Below are 19,330 nucleotides of genomic sequence, written 5' to 3' on the forward strand. Positions count from 1 at the left end.
CCCTCAGTTTAGAGGCTGCGGGGTGACAACACTTCAAGAAAGGTGAGAAACAACAGTTTGCAGCTTGAAAAAGAGCATCAACGTCACTGTTTTATTCACACCAATTAGAATACATACACAAAAATGTGTATTATATGTTGTTTTAAAAAAAAAGTCCATGTTCCATGAGAACTATGTGAACGACATAAAATGTTTCTGCTATGTAACAAAAGAGGAAGTCAGCATTCCCAGTGTTTGTTAGGAAATAGTTAGACAAGGAGTTTAGAGTAAACAAAATGATGTTACAGAGCAGTCTGCACCAAGCAGCTCTACATCCCAGCAGCAGGAAATCCACCCTTTCAAACCCTTTGGTACAAGTAAAATTAAACCAAAGAACGAAACCTCCCACTCTGGTTGTCTGTGAACTGGAAGCTCGGCCGTGGTGCCGGCACAGACACTCAACTCACAACGAAAGCCTGCCACATGCTCACCTCTCGGGAGGTGGACAAGCCAGGAGAGGCCACATCATCTAAGTGCTTCACTCCTTCTGTAGAGTGACCAGGCTCTCAGTGATGGTGTTCGGCTTCACAAACTCAGGTCAGCTTGGCTGAGGAGCCTACTGCCTTGTCACGAGCAGGAACAACTCTACCAGGACGGCTCAGAGCAATTCACATTTAAAGCACAACGCAAGCTTCTTTTCTTTTTTGTTGTGAAGTGTCTCTCTATGTTGTCCTGGCTGTTCTGGAACTTGCTATATAGACCAGAGATCTACCTGCCTCTGCCTCTCAAGTGCTGGGATTGAAGGCATGTGCCACCACGCCCAACCTAGCATATATAAGCATCTGAAAAATCATGTTAATACAGTTTCTCAAGAAGTCCATATTTAAATAAAAATAACATATTGCATTAATACAAAGAAAAACGTTAAGTTTAATAGCCCACTGACAATAGTTTCAAAAAATAGAAATAACCATTTGCAGCTACTAATATCTCTTCATTAGGACACACTTAATTTTGGTAACTACACAACTAAACAGATCTGAGAATTTTCCACAGCATTATTTTATGGTTGCAGTTTTTCTTCTATACTGTCCAAATGCAGTACTGATTTTCTTCTGTGCCTTTTAAAATGAATTCCTACATCTGAGAAGCCGAGGTCAGCAACTGCTGCTGAGTCACTTCTGTCATCATCACTGGAGCCAAGAGGGTGGGTCACCACGGGGCCTCCCAACAATGGCACTCCTGCTGGAACTTCCTGGAAGACAACAGAGTCTTTAAAAATCCTAAGTGACTGTCACAAACCCTCAATAACAACTGCTCCCTCCCATCGTGAAGTCAGGCCAGCCACATGCTCAACTTGACTAATCAATGCCGCTATGGCTCCAGAGCTCCATCAAGCCCAGGGCCTCCGACACCTTCCAAAAGGATCTGTGGGGTCTTGGGGATCAGTGAGGACAAGAAGCATAACAAAGCTGGCTGTGGTGGAGCACACATTTGATGTCAGCACTGGGCAGAAGCAGGGGAATCTCTGTAAGTTCAAGGCCAGCCTAAGTTACATAATAAAACTTTGTCTTTAAAAAAAAAAAAAAAAAGGCGGGTGGTGGTGGTACAAGCCTTTAACCCCAGTGCGTGGGAGGCAGTGAATCTCTGTGAGGCAACACTGAGAACCACTCCTTTGAAAAATACAAAAAGATGCAAACGTGTAGCCCTTACCCGCAATGCCTTATGATAAATAAATTGATCAGAATGCCCAGAAAACGGATACTAGGCAAATGATAGAGGTATCAAGTAAAAAGGACACAACATTCAAATACAGTCAGGAAACAATGACTACTTTCTCAGGGAAAGTCAAGTCCCTCTCAAGCCCACACATTTCTAGAGTTAAAGGAAGAACTAAAAGCAAGCAACACTAAATATCTAAGCAGTCATTAGTTTTAAAGTGTACCGCCAATCTAACCTAAAAATAAGAGACAAGTAACAAAGCAGACAGAGACTGCAGGATATCATCCATCGGTTTAAGCAAAAATACATCGGCACAGCCACAGGCACATGTGCACACATCCAACAATCCCTGCCCCACACCTCCAGGAAATGCAAAAAGGTCAGGAGGCAACTGACAAAGAAATGAAACTGGTAGGTTAAATCTATCAAAACTACTCAAGTTCACTAACAAAGGGAAAACAAACAAGACGGCTCAGCAATTTCTGGTGCTCAACTGCCAGAATTCAAAAATAGCCACAATTAGTATTGTCAAGAAGAAATAAAAACTGGCATTATACATTAACAGTAGATATGAAAACTGAGGGGCTTCTCGAGAATGCAACTGAACAGTAAGAGCAGACTAGAAATCTTTCAAAATGTGGGATGTTCTAGGTCTAACAGTGCCACTCACAGGCTTATCACAAGTCAGAGACAGGCAAAAGCACGTAAAGCTACGTGTCAAAGCTATGTACAATAGTGAAGGTGGATATGTTGGGGGGAGTTACCTAACACTCAAAAGTGGAGGATATCCCAGCACTCGGGAGGCAGAGGTAGGCGGATCTCTGTGAGTTCGAGACCAGCCTGGTCTACAGAGCTAGTTCCAGGACAGGCTCCAAAGCCACAGAGAAACCCTGTCTCGAAAAACCAAAAAAAAATAAATAAATAAATAAATAAATAAATATTTAAAAAAATATTCTAAAAAAAAAAAAAAAGTGGAGGATAAGTAAATAAATAATAAAACTATGAAATAAAATTCGATAAATCCATTCAAAAAGGGCCAATGAGATGGTTCGGAGTGAATAAAGGTGCTTATGACACAACCTTACAACCTGAGTTTGAGTTTGGGACCCCATGCTGCAAAGAGAATACTTACTCCAGCAGGCTGTCCACTGGCTTCCACATATGCACCATGCATGGCACATACACCCAAATATAAATACATAAATGTTCATTTAAAGCTTTAAAATATCTAAATAAAGAAGTTGAACCACATATACGTGTTCTCCACTGCCTTACTTCTGACAAAACTCCCTCTCCTCATCTTTGACCTCTGGCCTGACAGTAAAGCCAGTGTGATCACCAGTAATGACCTGCGTCTGCACCTGCCTGAAGCCTGTCCTCTGACCCTTGCCTGCAGCAATCCTCCCTTGCTTGGGCTCAACTTCTGGAGTCCTTTCACTCCAGGGACCCCTGCTCTTTCCCACACTCCTTCAAGGTGACCTCTGAGTCTTTGGATGGCAAATTCATGCTGATGCCTCTGACGTCATCTTTAGCGCTCAGATTTCTTTTCACCTTCAGACCAACATTATCAATTACTGACTCAACAAACCAGAAGTGATTACCCACCACCCCACCACCCAAACACCTGCTCCTCCATGGGCCCTGCCAGGAAAAAGCACCATCACGCAGTTCCCATTAAAACGCACAGGCGTCCTCCGTAACCCTCTATTCCTTTACATCCACAGTGACTTCACTGGTGACTCGTGAGGGCTCCTCTCCGTAACAGACCCAAATTCAATCGTCTCTCATCAGTCATCTCCTGTGGCCAGAGTTCAAGTCACCACTGTGCCAGCCTAAATGGCCTTTCTTTTACTTCTCCTTTTTCTTTCTCTCCTCCATTCTCCTCTTACAGCTGGCATGGCCTGGTTTGTCTTTTAAACAATAATAAAATTGTCCTTAGGCTTCCATCTGAGTCCACTCCTAAATTCTAAATGAGAGTAAGAATTCCGAGAGGACCTGACTTCCCTCTATCATCTTATCACAAAGGGACCCAACAATTTTAGCAGCACAAACATCAGCATTACACATTTAATAAGGATTAACTCACCCAGTAAAATGCAAGTCTGCTCAGTGCTGGGGCTGCTCTGGAATAATGTTCATTGTTCGATAAATTTCTTTAAGTAACAAGAGGGCAGTATCTTCAGATTCCCTAGCAGAAAGAAAAAGTAAGGAGGTAAGTGCCCCACATGCTATTCTACTCGGTTCTGCATGGGCAGATGACAGCAAAGCATGGAGCACAGAGCACTCTTTAAAGCCTGTATGGACTTCAGTCAGTTCCAAAACAGTCATGCTGGGAATCTCCTCAGTGATGGGGACATACGGAAAAATGGCTTTAAAGACCTTAAACTTCTGCCATTAAAGATACCCTATAGGGCTGGAGAGTTGGCTCAGCAGTTTAGAGCATTGCCAGCTCCTGAGTTCAATTCCCAGCAACCACATGGTGGCTCACAACCACCTATAATGGAATCTGATGCCCTCTTCTGGCACGCAGGTGTATATGCAGATAGAGCACCATATACATAGAATTAAAAACTCTTAGGGAAGAAAAAAGATACCCCTATAAAATCACTGCACAAGCACCCGTGGTCTCTGGTCAGGGCAGATGACTCGCTGACACACTGCCACCTTGTGGATTACTGAATTCCATGCAGACTTAGAAAAGTTGCCAACAAGTCAGAAATGTAAACTGCTGGCCAAGTCTCTCCTCAGTATCTGCATCTGGATTTAAAAGAAGCATGAAAGCAACAACAAAAACCTAAAGGGGGAAATATTTTGACTGTATGAATTCAACAGGTGAATCTATTAAGTCCATCACAAGTAGGTAATTAGTAAAAGACCCCCACTACAGTGAAAACACTGTACTAGTTAAAGCCATTCGAGGAGAATCAAAGTGAAAAATACTTACCAATAGCATAAGTGACTCTGAAGAGCAAAAAGATATTCATTAAAACTCTCTATTGGCTTTTCTTGAAGAACATAGTCAATCCGGCGGCCTCCATTTAACATTCCAACCTTTCCTAAGTAGTCCTCATCCTTGGAAAGTTCTGGACTTTCAACAATCTTTTCTGCTAGAATTTAAACCATTTCAATATCAAAGTCAATCACTTAATTATTCTCTAACTTTAGCTGACTCTCTGGGCTCAATGAATATTGCTTGGCACTCATAGCAACTGAGGAGCTATAAGGCTCACTCCCCATTCCTCCAGAGAACAGGGGAAGAGGGCTGGTTCCACAAAATAGAAAGAGACAGCAACAGCTGACAGAAGTTGTGAAGGGGCGAGAGAGCATTGCAGAAAAAAAAGAAGCAGAATTAGAATCTGAAAGTCACAAAGCAAGATGATCTGGCATTGCATATAGAGTCTCAAAACCACAGTTCAGCAGGAGCAGAAGGATGGACCCTCGTGGACGCTTTACAAAGCCTGAACACAAACTTAGCTCTCAACTCATAGTCCGCCCTGGCTTAACGACCCAAAATAAAATCTTAAAATTGCAGAGAAAAGCCCAAGAACTATCAGGTAAAAACTTCTTTAACAGTTAATGAAGGGTGGCATGGAATTCGGAGGACGTATTCCCCTTCAAAGGAGTTACCCAATCTGACGAGGTTAGGAAGGGACACTGTCTCCCACAGATCACACATCATGCTCTTCAACAGTATGCCAGGGAAACGCTTCAATAACAAACATACCTTCCACTACTTGCTTTTCTTCCTCCTCTTTGATTTGATTGGCCACCTTTTCCAATTCTTCTTGCAACTGCGTTGAAGAGGTGTGAGCACGTGCAAATTCATTGAGTGTCTGCCAAGCACTTTTCAGAGAGCTGATAAAGCCCTGCTTCAAATCGGATCCCATTCGAGAAAGGCTCTCTTTCAACTCTAAACAGATTCAGATGACACACCAAGTTAATTAGCCACTGGAATTCTGTGCCATAGAAATTAAAAGTTAACCATGTCACCAGACAAGTAAGGGCCTCCTTCTCCCTTAAATCTTATGGGAGCCTCTTGGAACCAGGAACTCTCAATAGGGTAAAATGCTGATTTGCATTGGATTTTTTTTTTTTTTTTGGTTTTTCAAGACAGGGTTTCTCTGTGGTTTTGGAGCCTGTCCTGGAACTAGCTCTTGTAGTGCATTGGATTTTTTTGAGACAAGATCTCACTATGAAGGGCTGGCTTGAACTAGAAATCCTCCTGCCACAGCCTCCAAGTGCTGAAGTTAGAGGTATGCACTACCATGCCTGGCTTTTTGTTTGTTGTTGTTGATGCAGTGTCTTGGAGCTTCAAGCCTAGGATGCTCCTCACATCTCAGACTGCTGAGCACTGGGGTTACAGGCATGAACCACCCCAACCAGCTTTTTTTTTTTTTTAAACAATTTGATCCATCCCAAACCTAAAAAATTTTTTCTCAAAAAGAAGTTAAAATACCATAATACAGACATAATCCTATCAAATATCATAACACAGACATAATCCTATACATTTTTACCAGAAATTTTTAAAACAGGCCTATAACAGCTGGGCATGGGGGCACAAATCTTTAAATCCCAGCACTCAGGAGACAGAGGCAGGTAGATGGATCTCTAAGTGCAAGGCCAGCCTGGTCTACATAGTGAGTTCCAGAGCAGCTGGAACTATGAAGAGAGAGACCCTGTCTCAAAAAAAAAAAAAAAGGCCTGTAAAACTTTAAAAGTCAGTTTTCTTAATTTGTAATAGTGAGATAATTTTGAGAATATCAGATTCTAGGCTGGCAAAATGACTATAAAAGGCATTTGTGGCAAGCCTCACAAGCCGAGAGGGATCCTAAGGACCCATGTAGGAAGGAGAGAATTGATTTCTACAAGCTGGTCTCTGACTTCCACAACAACACTATGGCACACACATGTGCACATATAAATGTAATTTAAAAAATAAAATTAATTTTTAGATTGTTTTATTATTTGTGTGTATGGGTATTTGGGCTTTGTGTCTGTGCACTACATGCATGCAGGGCCCTCAGAGGCCAAAAGAAGATAGTGGGGTTGCAGAAGGCTGTGTGGGTGCTGGGGTAGACTCTGGCTCCTCTGGAAGAGTCAGTTCTTCTAACCACCGAGGCACCACTCTAGCCCTTGTAATTTTTTTATTTTTTAAATCCAGATAAAGGAGCCCAGCAGAAGTGGCGCACACCTTTAATCCCAGCACTCAGGAGGCAGAGGCAGAGACAAAGGCAGACAGATCTCAGACAGATCTCTCTCAGTTCAAAGCCAGCCTGGCCTACAGAGTGAGTTCCAGGATAGTCAGAGCTATAACACAGAGAAACCCTGTCTCAGAAAAACAACAACAAACGGAATAAAGGAACTGAGGAGACAGCTCAGGGTGCCTGCCGTGCGAGCGTGAAGACCTCAGTTTGAAGCCCAGAATCCATGAAACCCGTTCAGAGTAGCATATGCCGTGTACTGTGGAGCTCCTGAGGGTATGAAAGGTGGTAGGAGAACCCTGGAAACTGTAGGCCAGCTGGTTTGGCACATGCAGCAGATAAAAACCAGAGACCACATTTCAACGAGGTGGAAGGAGAGAACAACCAAAGGTGTAGTCTGACCTCATTTCATTTATGAACACATTCACATCTACATCATGTGCACACACACACACACAACTGTGATGACCACAACTTAAACTTCCAATTTCAAAGACAAGCCCCACCCCTTCGACACCTGTTTGTCTAATAATTATATTTAAATCACCCTGCAAGCTAACAAATTTCTAATTTTAACTTCTAAAAATTTTAATTTTATTTCTTCTTTTTACATTTATTTATTTTTGTATGAAAATATATACCTTTTTAATGTTAGTCTTCTCCCTTCTAAAAATGACACACTACCATAACCTAATCACAAGAGGGCTAGAGAGGTGACTCGGTGAGTTAGAGCACTGGCTGCTCTTGCAGAGGACCTGCATTCAATCCCAGCATCCACATGGTGACTCACAACCATCTATAAGCCCAGTTCATGGGATCCAACACCCTGTCCTGACCGCCATGGGAACCCACAAGGGAAGAGAGAGCTTTGGCACATCACAAAGACATCACACACAATAAATGTTCATAATTCACCACAGTTTACAATATCAACAGGAAAGGGCAACTATGTGGGCTTTTTTTTTTTTTTTTTTTGGTTTTTCGAGACAGGGTTTCTCTGTGGCTTTGGAGCCTGTCCTGGAACTAGCTCTGTAGACCAGGCTGGTCTCGAACTCACAGAGATCCGCCTGCCTCTGCCTCCCGAGTGCTGGAATTAAAGGCATGCACCACCATCGCCCAGCTCTATGTGGGGTTTTTGTTTGTATTGTGCTTTGTGTGACAGGGTCTCATGTGACTCGGACTGCTTGTAACTCATTTTGGAGCCAAGCACACCCTTGAACTCCTAATCTTTCGCCTGCTCTGCAGTAAATGCCCAAAGCAGTTGCTTCTTACCTAAGTGAAGCCTCTTTCTGCCTTTGTGATGTGGAATGAGAACAGCTTTCAAGTCCAAATCTGGAGCCACCATGGGTTCTAATCTGTACGCCACCGGATCAAGCTGTGAGGAGGAAGAGCAGAAACCCGTGAGTGCTTATTTGGAGTTACACGCCACAGTTAGGGAGGCAACCGCTAACTGGCAAGCCAGAGACTGACTTCTTGCCACACCTAACTCAGCTGATGGCAATTACAAGATTTTAAATTTGTAAGTGAAATTATTTTGCAAGCAAAGCAACCAAGACATTTTTTTCCTTTGAACAAAAGCTTTCTGGTAGAAATACCTATTGAAAAGTGCATCAGACTCTTAGGAGGGACGGCTGAGCTCTGCAACTCGTGACTGCCATTGATTTCCAAGAGTCTGAGAATCTCTGGATGAAGAGGACAGAGCTTTCTTCTTTTTAAAGTGCAAAGTAAATTCAAGCCACTCACCGGATGGTAAATATTGAAGAAGCCTTTGCAGGTAGGGAGGCGGTAGTTCTCATCGATCCTGTCCACACCGCGGATAGTGAGGAACATGCCGATTGGAGAGCCCAAGGCAAAGAAAATCTCCGGCTCAAAGTCTAACGAGTTGTAAGTGACAGAAACCTAGGAAGGAACAACAAAAAAAAAACATTCTTCCGTGGTCACATAGACAAACCCTTTGGATTTTTAAATGTTCTTGGGTCTGCACTGGCTCAGGCCCAAACTGCAGAACCTACAGTCACCCTGCTTGGGCCTGCTTCTACTCTTGGTCAAGTTTCCTAATGTCTTTTGCCTCTGCCTCAGTTATAACATGGGAATTTTCACTGAACCGAACTCAATATAGTGAAGAATGAATAACTAAGGCCACAGAAAGCACTCGTCAGCACAGAGAGCGCTCTGTGTTAATGCTGTTACAACTCTGTCTTCTTCATAGGAAGTTAGAGGCAGAGAATAAGAAAGCTCGGGGTCATCCTAAAAATCAGCCAGGTTACATAAAACTCTGTCTCAAAAAAAAAAAAAAAACACTTAAAGCAAGTTCCCCGTCAGAAAAATGGTTTGTCCAAAGAACCACTTAGGATAGTTTACATGAAGTGCAGAGATCACAGGCATATATTGCCATTATAGTCTGGAGAATTTGTATAAAGAGACATGTAATTCAATAGAAATCAGATAAAATCAATACTTTGTAATAGAAAAAAATGTCTTAAGAAACACAAGTGAGGCTTGAGGGTGGCTGGACAGGGAAAGCATCTGCTTCTGATCCCTAAAACCACACAGAGATGCCAGATGTGGTGGTGCATTCCTGAAACCCCAGTGCTGGGAGGCAGAGACAGGAAGCTTGCTGGCCAGCCAGTCTAGCCAAAGCGGTGACTGACAGATCAAGGAGAGATCCTGTCTCAAAGGAAGCAACCATTGTTCCTGAATATCCTATCCAAGGTATCCTCCAGACTCCACACACACACACACACACAATGCGTTAAAAAAAAAAAGTGCTCAATAAATTCAGTGTGATACCATGTTGCCATTTTCTCTGTAAGGCCATCAGAAACATAAATGAAATACAAAAAGAAAAAGCAATTCAATTTTTATGTTTAAAAACTTACTTCTTAGCTGGGCAGTGGTGGCTCATGTCCTTAACTCTAGCACTTGGGAAGCAGAGACAGGCAGATCTCGGAGTTAGAGGCCAGCCTGGTCTACAGAGTGAGTTCTAGAACAGCCAGGGCTACACAGAGAAACCCTGACTTGAAAAAAAAAAATTATTTTAGAAGAAAGTTAGAAAAGTGATCCTAGAGGCTGGAGAGGTGGCTCAGCGGTTAAGAACACTTGATGTTCTTGCAAAAGTCCTGAGTTTGGTTCCCAGCACTCACGTGGCAGCTCACAGACATCTGTAATTCCACTTCCAGAGGATCCAAAGCCCTCTTCTGAACTCCAAGGACACCAGGCACAAAAATGATACTCATTCACACAAGCAGGAAAAATATTCACACACATCAAAAAAATAAATCTAAAAACAAACAAACAAAGGCACTGTGAAGGTGATCCTATAAACATATTTTTAGAGGGAAAAGGGCCTGGAGTGTGTCATTCACCTATCATGAATGTGCAAAGTACCAGTTTTCATTTTAACACTGAAAAAAAAGAATAGGGGCTGGAGAGATGGCTCTGTGGTTAAGAGCACTTGTTCTGAAAGAAGATCCAGGTTCTATTTCCAGAACCCACATGGTGGCTTACAACCATCTGTAACTCCAGTTCCAGGGGATCTGGCACTGACTTCTGGTCTCTGAGGGCACATAGTACACAGACAAACGTGCATACAAAACACCCATATACATAAGTAAAATATATCTTTTAAAATAATAAAAACAAAGACAAAACACTGCAAGGTACAGGTGGGAGGTGCAAGCCCTGACTGCCAGGAAGACTGGCACTTTGTACAAGCGGCAGTAACTGAGAATTTTCATGTGTACATTACCAGACAAGCTGCATGCATAAAAACAACCACAAAAAAGGCTTAAAATATTGATCACTGGACTGCTTTATTAAAAGGGTTTAAAGCCAGAAACAAACTATATGTTCCATATGTGATCAATTGTGTACCCCACCCCCCAAAAAACGTGCTGGAGCATAATCTCCTGTAACTCGAACGTGGCTTTGCTTAGAAACAACCAGTGAAGAGACAACCAAGCTCACAGAGGCCGTTATCAGAAAGCCTGACCAGCAATCCTCACCTATTGTGAAGGGTGGGGAGGCTAGGACTGAGCTGCAGGAGAGAAGACAGTGTGAAGAGGTGAAAATGGACAGTGGAAGCGAAACATCTATTAATGCAGGACAATAAAGTCGGCCCATAAACAAGGAGAAGCTGAGAAGAGATAAAAAAGGCTTGGCCTTCAAGGTTCAGAAACATTACAACCACCTGTAAAGCCAGCCTCTCTTTAGAGGGCCCTGGCTGGCCTGGAACTCATTGCATAGACCAAACTGGCCTTGAACTCGCAGAGAACCACCTGTCTCTAAAGACCTGCTCCACCATACCTGGCAACAAAGACATCTTAATAATATAATCTGAAGCCAGCAAGACGGCTTAGCAAGAGTAAAAGTACTTGATATTAATAGGGTCCTGAGTTTGTGCCCCAGGTCACACACGATAGGAGAGAACTAACCCCACAGGTTGTCCTCTGACATCCAGATTGAGTGTCATGACATGCATACACACACAATAAAAAATACATGCAATAATCAATTTTTAAAAATACAATCTGGCTGGGCAGTAGTGGCTCACACCTTTAATCCCAGAACTCAGGAGGCAGAAGCAGTAGGATTTCTTTGAGTTTGAGGCCAGCCTGGTCTACAGAGTGAGTTATATGACAGTCAGGGCTGATACACAGAGACACCCTGCCTCAAGAAAAAAAAAACAAATCAAAACCTTAAACCGTTAGTTGTCAGCACACACTCACCTGTCCCGTGCCAACGTCAAAAGACTCATACTCAACTTGCACAGAAGACACGCATGCCCCAACTGACAGCTTCCTCTTTGACTCATTGTTTTCTGAAGAAGGAAGAGCCATCTCCTTAGTTTTCAGGACACTGTCGTCTTGTCCTTTCGTCACAGCAGCCATCGCTGCCTTCTTTTCTGACGCTGCTTTCCTCTGCTCCTGGAACACAACAGTCAAGACAGTCTTGAGGAACAGCCAGTTCGTAGCTATCACTGTAAGAAACGCTGTCATGCAATTAAGGAGTTCTTAGTAATTCAGGCAGAGTAACAACACTGGGGCTACTGGGAAAAACTACTTCTTAAAAAATATTTATTTTTTGAGCTGGGCATAGTGGTGCACACTTCTAATCCGAGCACTAGGGAGACAGAGGCAGGCAGATCTCTGAATTTGAGCCAGCCTGGTCTACAGAGTGAGTTCCAGGACAGCCAAAGATACACAGAGAAACCCTGTCTCAAAAAGAAAAAAAAGCTATTAGCTTTGATATGTGCCTCTGTGTATGTGTCGCTGTGTGAGTGAACGCCACATGTGTGTTGGTTCCCATGGAGGCTTGAGAAGGGCACTGCATCCCTTGGAGCTGGAGCAATAGAAGTTGCAGCTGCCATGTGGATACTGGGAACCTAAACTGGTTCCGTCTACAAGAGCAGGCAAGCTCTCTTAGCTGCAAGGCAATCTCTCCAGACTCCCAAGAAAATGTACTTCTTAAAGACAACTACTATCAGCGGGGCGGTGGTGGCGCACGCCTTTAATCCCAGCACTTGGGAGGCAGAGGCAGGCAGATCTCTGTGAGTTCGAGACCAGCCTGGTCTACAAGAGCTAGTTCCAGGACAGGCTCCAAAACCACAGAGAAACCCTGTCTCGAAAATCCAAAAAAAAAAAAAAAAGACACCTACTATCATCAGGAAAGACATGCCATGATTGTTATAATAAACTGTATAATCCTTAGAAAAATAAAAATTACAAAAGACAAAATATAGCAAAATAGCTAAAATTCAATCTAATATTGGCTAACTTGCATGAATCTCAAAATTATTAAATATGGGAAGGCAGATACAAAACAGTACATTCTACGTACTCTACTTATGACTGTCTAGACAGAAACATTTCTGTTAAAAAAAAATCATGCCGGGTGATGCTGGGTGCAGGCCTTTAATCCCATCACTCAGGAGGCAGAGACAGGCAAATCTCTTTGAGTTCGAGGCCAGCCTGCTCTACAGAGCATGTTCCAGGACAGCCAGGGCTACAAAGAGAAAGCCTGTCTCAAAAAAACAAACAAACAAAAAAGAAATGGCAGTGGTGATGGCCGAGAGTCAGGAGTAGTCAGTAAGCAGCGGGGTGGCGCTGAGACACATTCCGCTTCTAGGTGCTGACTACACACGTGCTTAGTTGTCAAACTTCACTGTCCAGAATACCTCAAGAGTTATACATTTCCACAAGCAAACAGCAAAAGCAACAGGGAAAATATATAAGTGATGCTGTTGCTAATGAGGTAAAGCCCATGCCCAAAGGTGGGTAAGCACACCCTGACTGCTCACATTGTCAAGAGAAGGCACACACTTGCCAAGTGGACCTCTTTATCCACAGGGTCAGAGCCCCTTGCTCCCTAGACTGGGAAGGATTAAATTAGTTTCTGCTTCACAGCAGCTTAACAAAACAGCTGGCCAAACTGTTCTTTTCTATTGATAATTCCAAAATTCTATGAACACAGGAAAGTAGTCTATCTGGTTAATATGAAGGACAATAAAAATAAAAAAAAAAATAGTCAGCCAGCTCAGGGAACAGATTCCACCACAGGTATTTTGGACAGCTTGGTTAGCTCACTCCTTGTCTGTATGAGGTAGCACAACCTGAAACCTAAATTCTAAAATTTTCAGTTCTTCCAGTTACAATTTGCTTTCTTGTTCAGTATTACCTTTCACTATATCCATAGAACTTAATATTCTAGATGCTAAGAAAGCTACTTCAAGAAACTATATGAACAGATTCAACGCAATGCCCATCAAAATCCCAGCAAATTTTTCAAAGACCTCGAAAGAACGGTAGTTAACTTCATATGGAAAAGCAAGAAACCCAGGATAGCCAAACAATCCTGTATAATAAAAGAACTTCTGGAGGCATCACAATCCCTGACTTCAAACTCTACTACAGAGCTACAGTACTGAAAACAGACTGGTATTGGCATAAGAACAGACAAGAGGACCAATGGAACCGAATAGAAGATCCGGATATCAATCCACATATCTTCAAATACCTGATTTTTGACAAGGAAGCAAAAAAATACCAAATGGAAAAAAGAAAGCATACTTAACAAGTGGTGCTGGCATAACTGGATATCAACATGTAAAAGAATGAAAAAAGACCCATATCTATCACCATGCACAAAACTCAAGTCCAAATGGATCAAAGACCTCAACAAGACAAAACGACAGCCTACAGAATGGGAAAAGATTTTCACTAACCCCACATCAGACAGAGATCTGATCTCCAAAATATACAAAGAACTCAAGAAATTGGACACCAAAAGAACACATGATCCAATAAAAAAAATGGAATACAGACCTAAACAGAGAACTCTCAACAGAGGAATCTAAAATGGCTGAAAGACACTTAAGGAAATGCTCAACATCCTTAGTCATCAGAGAAATGCAAATCAAAACAACTCTGAGATTCCATCTTATACCTGTAAGAATGACCAAGATCAAAAACACTGATGACAACTTATGCTGGAGAGGTTGTGGGGAAAAGGGAACACTTCTGCATTGCTGGTGGGAATGCAAGCTGGTACAACCCCTTTGGATGTCAGTGTGGCGATTTTTCAGAAAATGAGGAAACAACCTTCCTCGAGACCCAGTAATACCACATTTGGGTATATATCCAAAGGATGCTCAATTGTGCCACAAGGACATGTGCTCAACTATGTTCATAGGAGCTTTGTTTGTCATAGCCAGAACCTGGAAACAACCTAAATGCTCCTTGATTGAAGAATAGATAAGAACAATGTGGTGACATTTACACATGGAGTACTACACAGCAGAAACAAAAACATATTGAATTTTGCAGGAATATGTATGGAACTAGAAAACATTATTTTGAATGAGGTAACCCAGACACAGAAAGACAATTATCACATGTACTCACTCATAGGTGTTTTTAAACATAAAGCAAAGAAAACTAGCCTACAAACCACCATCCCAGAGAACTTAGACAACAATGTGGACACTAAGAGAGACTCACATAGATCTACTCTACATGGGAAGTAGGAAGTAGAAAAAGACAAGATCTCCTGATTAAATTGGGAACATGGGGACCTTGGGGGAGGGTTAAAGTGGGGAGAAGAGAGGCAGGGAGAGGAGCAGAGAAAAATGTAGAACTCAATAAATATCAATTAAAAAAAAAAAAGAGGGGCTGGAGAGATGGCTCAGAGGTTAAGAGCACTGACTGCTCTTCCTGAGGTCCTGAGTTCAATTCCCAGCAACTACATGGTGGCTCATGACCATCTGTAATGAGATCTAGTGTCCCCTTCTGGCGAGTAGGCATATATGCAGACAGAACACTATATACTTAATAAATAAAAATTTAAAAAAAAAAGAAAAAAGAAAAAGAAACCATACGATGACTTATTGCCAGGAGCTATTCTGTTCCCCTAGAGTCCCACAGCAATTTAATGTACAAATGAACCAGCATATACAGAGGTAGCTAACAATATTCCCAATACTAAAAACCACTGTTTCCAATGAAAATGCCATGCATACTGATATCCTTGCTAAAAAACAACGGCTAATTTCAGTCCCGTTATTTCAGTAATAGTAAGTCACCAAGACATAGTACTATTATCTTCATCTGTCAACAATTTACCTCTGAACAATTCAAATCAATCAATGCAAAGTGGCTGACAAAGTTTCTTGGTTCATCTGAAAGCAACTATATTTAATTTAAAAAGTGAGATTATACTATAGATCCTTATTCCTTTCCAAGCATGCTTAAAATGCCACAGCTTATATATCTAAGGCATTGTAATCGATAAACAGGACCCTCCTAGGAGTTTTTCAAAGAACTTTTCGACTTTTTCATACAGAAAAAAAATTAAGGCCATGAAGCAGAGACCCTGAAGATATCACTCCTGGATCCTTGTCTGTCTTGCTCATGGGCCTGGCCTCACTGCTGAGTGTGGACAACCAACTGTGCCTACATACAGAATCACCCCAGCACACTCCTGGAACAACGTGTGTGGGAACACCATGCTCATCAGAGTGATAGCACCTCATTCTCTTTTGGATAAGATCATGTGTGGAGAGGAACTTGTGGGGATCTGCCCACAGACTGCCGGGAGATGCCAAAGAGATGAAGAGAATGCTGTGAACTGGAAATAGCGGGTGGTTTGTTTAACATGCAGGGAAAGGGGCACCTGATGATCTCACAGCTTTTCCCAGCAGCTAATCAAATAGTTGGCTTTATCTAAAGTCCTTGGGAGTTGCTCTCTTTCCATCCCAAATTCATAGCACTATCATCTTTTTCAGCAAATAAAAAATTCTAACTACTTATTTTACAGTTCCTGCCACAGCCTCTAGCTTTGGCCTCCTCTCTGCATACTATAACCAACTGGACCCTGGCCTAAGAAGGTGCTCTCCAGCCATGTCCCTCAGACCCTGAACCATGGGACTTACTGCTATTAAGGTAAAATGTGATTCAGTCTACAGTGGGGAACAAGGTAATGGATATTTGTCTCAGCTGTTGATTTGCAAGGCCTTTTCTGTTTTGTCTTTAGTACTCCTTCTCACCAGGCAGGCCAACACCCTCCTCTGACTTCCATGAGCACCAGGCAGGGACAGAGTGCTCATGCATACATGCAGATAAATCAGTCACCCACATAAAATAAATCTTTGAAAGAATTTTTAAATAAATTAGCAAAAATGAAAAGCCCTTTTTCCAGGGAACCCTCTGTCCCTGGAACACCAAGTTGTTCAGTCACTGCAATGTGGATATAAACCCAGTGCCAACAGACTCTGGAGCCTGGGCTTCCATTTTGTGCTCCTGGTGGAAATAAACTAGTTTGCCAACCAAAGGGGCATTGCAAGCTTCTAAGACAAGAATGAGAGTGAAGCATAATGGCTCACACCTCCAACCCCTCCAACCCCAGGGCTGGGAGACTGAAGCAGAAGGATCATGCTGTATGTGAGTTCTAGGCTAGGCTGGGCTACAGTGTGAGACCTTGCCTTAAAAAATAAAACAAACAAACGAAAAGGGCAGGTACAAAACATGTTCATTTTCTTGAGGACAGAAATGAACCTTACCAGTTTGGCTGCTTTAAGTTTTACGAAATTGGCTATCTTCTTCCTGGGCCCAAGGGGGATCCCCATCTCCTTCAGGTCATCAACTGTACACATAAGCTTTAAAGAAAAGCAGAAGCATATGAATTAATCAGTCTAGAGACAGAGAAGCTGAAAATAGGGTACAAAGAATACTACAAGAATTAACTAAACCAACCAAAAAGTCAGTCAACCTTCAAAATAGCTAGGGCTTTTTGCTTGAAATAGATTATTTTTAGCTTTAAAATGCTCAATCTCAGTTTACTGGTAGAGCACTTGTCTAACATGTGTGAAGTCTTGGCTTCAGTATCTAGTACTATTTTTTTTTAAAAAAAAAAAATGTTTTTTGTTGGCTTTTCAAGACAGGGTTTCTCTGTGTAGCCCTGGCTATCCTAAAACTTACTCTGTAGACCAGGCTGGCCTTGAACTCAAGAGATTCATCTATTTCTGCCTCCCAAGTGTTGGGATTAAAGGCATGCACCAACACCACCTGGCTTAAAAAAATTTTTTAATTAGCCTCTCTATTAAAAATTCTTTTATTTTTAAAAAAAAAATTCTTTTATTTTTGATAGAAAATATAGTATGTGGGGGCTGGAGAGATGGCTCAGAGGTTAAGAGCATTGCCTGTTCTTCCAAAGGTCCTGAGTTCAATTCCCAGCAACCACATGGTGGCTCACAACCATCTGTAATGGGGTCTGGTGCCCTCTTCTGGCCTGCAGGCATACACACAGACAGAATATTGTATACATAATAAATAAATAAATATTTAAAAAAAAAAGAAAGAAAATATAGTATGTCATGCAAAACTCTGAAGTTATACTGCTAACATAATGAAGCTCTCCCCTCAGCCCTCTCCTGTCCATCCTGGTCCCAAGCATCCAGTTCCTTCAGTGGTAACTGTAGCACTCCACCTCTTTAGAAATCTCATGTGCACACAACAGCAACATGCTCTTCAGTGTGTGTCAACCTCGAGCTTTCATCCAAGCACCTGACAGGTCAAGATGGATGACAGTATCTGTACTCAAGCGCAGCAAGTCCTGCTGCAGGGCTGCACAAATGACACCACTACACCCTGTCCGTGAGCACTGCGGCTGCTAAGTGAGCATCCTGCAGGTATTCCCAGAGGTTTCTTTACAGAAAACATTACTACCAATAAAACTGGCAGGGCAAAGGGCACACAACTTATTTTTGAAGACACGAGAAATCTCTGCAGAGACTGTGCCCATTTACACTCTCAGTAACCAGAGCCACAGTGCCAGCTCCCCCTCCTCCTGCCACATAGACTGTTACCAAATGGGTTAAAACCAGTATCGCGTTACTCTTAGAGAACATTCTGTACTTGTTCTCCCAAGGAACAAGGTCACCTGTTCTTTCCTGTAAATCATGCTCCTGTTTCCAATGCCTCATTTGCCTGCTGCTTCTTTATATACACAGAGTTCTGTATAAACTCTGACCATAAAAGCCGCCTGTGTCGGTGTCCAGGTGCTTTTCTAATCCATCTCTGCCCAGTAGGTATTGTCATGCTGTTTACTACTTTAAAATTCTTTTCCAGATATGATTTCTATGTTTTGTCTCATGCACACCTTTAAGCCCAGCACCCAGGAGGCAGAAGCAGGCAGATCTCTGAGTTTGAGGCCAGCCTGGTCTACAGAGCAATTTCCAGGACAGCCAGAGTTGTTATACAGAGAAACCCTGCCTCAAAAAAACAAACAAAAAAATAAAAAATAAAAAAGCTTCACACATTTAATTTTTTTTCCCTCAAATTTTAAAAAGGTTGTATTTAGAGCCAGGCCATAATGGCACATGCTTTTAATTTCAGCACTCAGGAGACAGAGGCAGTAGGATCCCTGTGAGTTTGAGGCCAGCCTGGTCTACAAAATGAGTTACACAGAGCTACAAAGAAAACCTGACTTGAAAAATAAAAACAAGGGGCTGGGGAGATGGCTCAGTGGTTAAGAGCATTGCCTGCTCTTCCAAAGGTCCTGAGTTCAATTCCCAGCAACCACATGGTGGCTTACAACCATCTGTAAAGAGGTCTGGCGCCCTCTTCTGGCCTTCAGGCATACAGACAGAATATTGTATACATAATAAATAAATAAATATTAAAAAAAAACCTGCTGTGTTTATTTTATGTTTACACATGTGTTCCTTCGGTGTATATGTGTGCAGTATGTGTATGCTGGTGCCCACAGCGGCCAGAAGAAGGCATTGGATCCTGGAAAGGAGTTACAGACTGTTGTGAGCCACATTGTGGGTGCTGGAAACCAAACCTCAGTCCTCTGCAAGAGCAGCAAGTGCTCTTAACCTCTGAGCCATCTCTCTCTCCAGCCCCCTTTTTCTGCTTTTTAAACATTAA

The 19,330-nt window shown here is 42.3% G+C and overlaps 1 protein-coding gene across 3 annotated transcripts in view; it reads right to left on the reverse strand.

Annotated features, from left to right (window-relative positions):
• Positions 1 to 889: 889 nt before the first annotated feature.
• Positions 890 to 19,330, reverse strand: part of LOC121457616 (SEC23 interacting protein) — a 46,102-nt gene continuing 27,661 nt past the window's right edge. Inside the window, exons 12-19 of one of the 3 annotated variants that reach the window (XM_041666522.1) lie at positions 16,960 to 17,055; positions 11,633 to 11,830; positions 8,649 to 8,804; positions 8,178 to 8,280; positions 5,426 to 5,611; positions 4,646 to 4,805; positions 3,788 to 3,889; positions 890 to 1,234 (exon numbers count right to left, since the gene is read on the reverse strand). In XM_041666522.1, coding sequence (XP_041522456.1) covers positions 3,808 to 3,889; positions 4,646 to 4,805; positions 5,426 to 5,611; positions 8,178 to 8,280; positions 8,649 to 8,804; positions 11,633 to 11,830; positions 16,960 to 17,055 — 981 coding nt within the window. In that variant the 3' untranslated portion in view covers positions 890 to 1,234; positions 3,788 to 3,807. Of the gene's footprint in view, positions 1,235 to 3,787; positions 3,890 to 4,645; positions 4,809 to 5,425; positions 5,612 to 8,177; positions 8,281 to 8,648; positions 8,805 to 11,632; positions 11,831 to 16,959; positions 17,056 to 19,330 lie in introns of all 3 variants that reach the window. The other 2 variants (XM_041666521.1, XM_041666523.1) reach the window with 2 other exon arrangements.

This window comes from Microtus oregoni, unplaced genomic scaffold (assembly GCF_018167655.1).
Source record: "Microtus oregoni isolate MIOR12 unplaced genomic scaffold, Mior012 000016F_ref0000370, whole genome shotgun sequence".
NCBI classification, from domain to species: Eukaryota; Metazoa; Chordata; class Mammalia; order Rodentia; family Cricetidae; genus Microtus; species Microtus oregoni.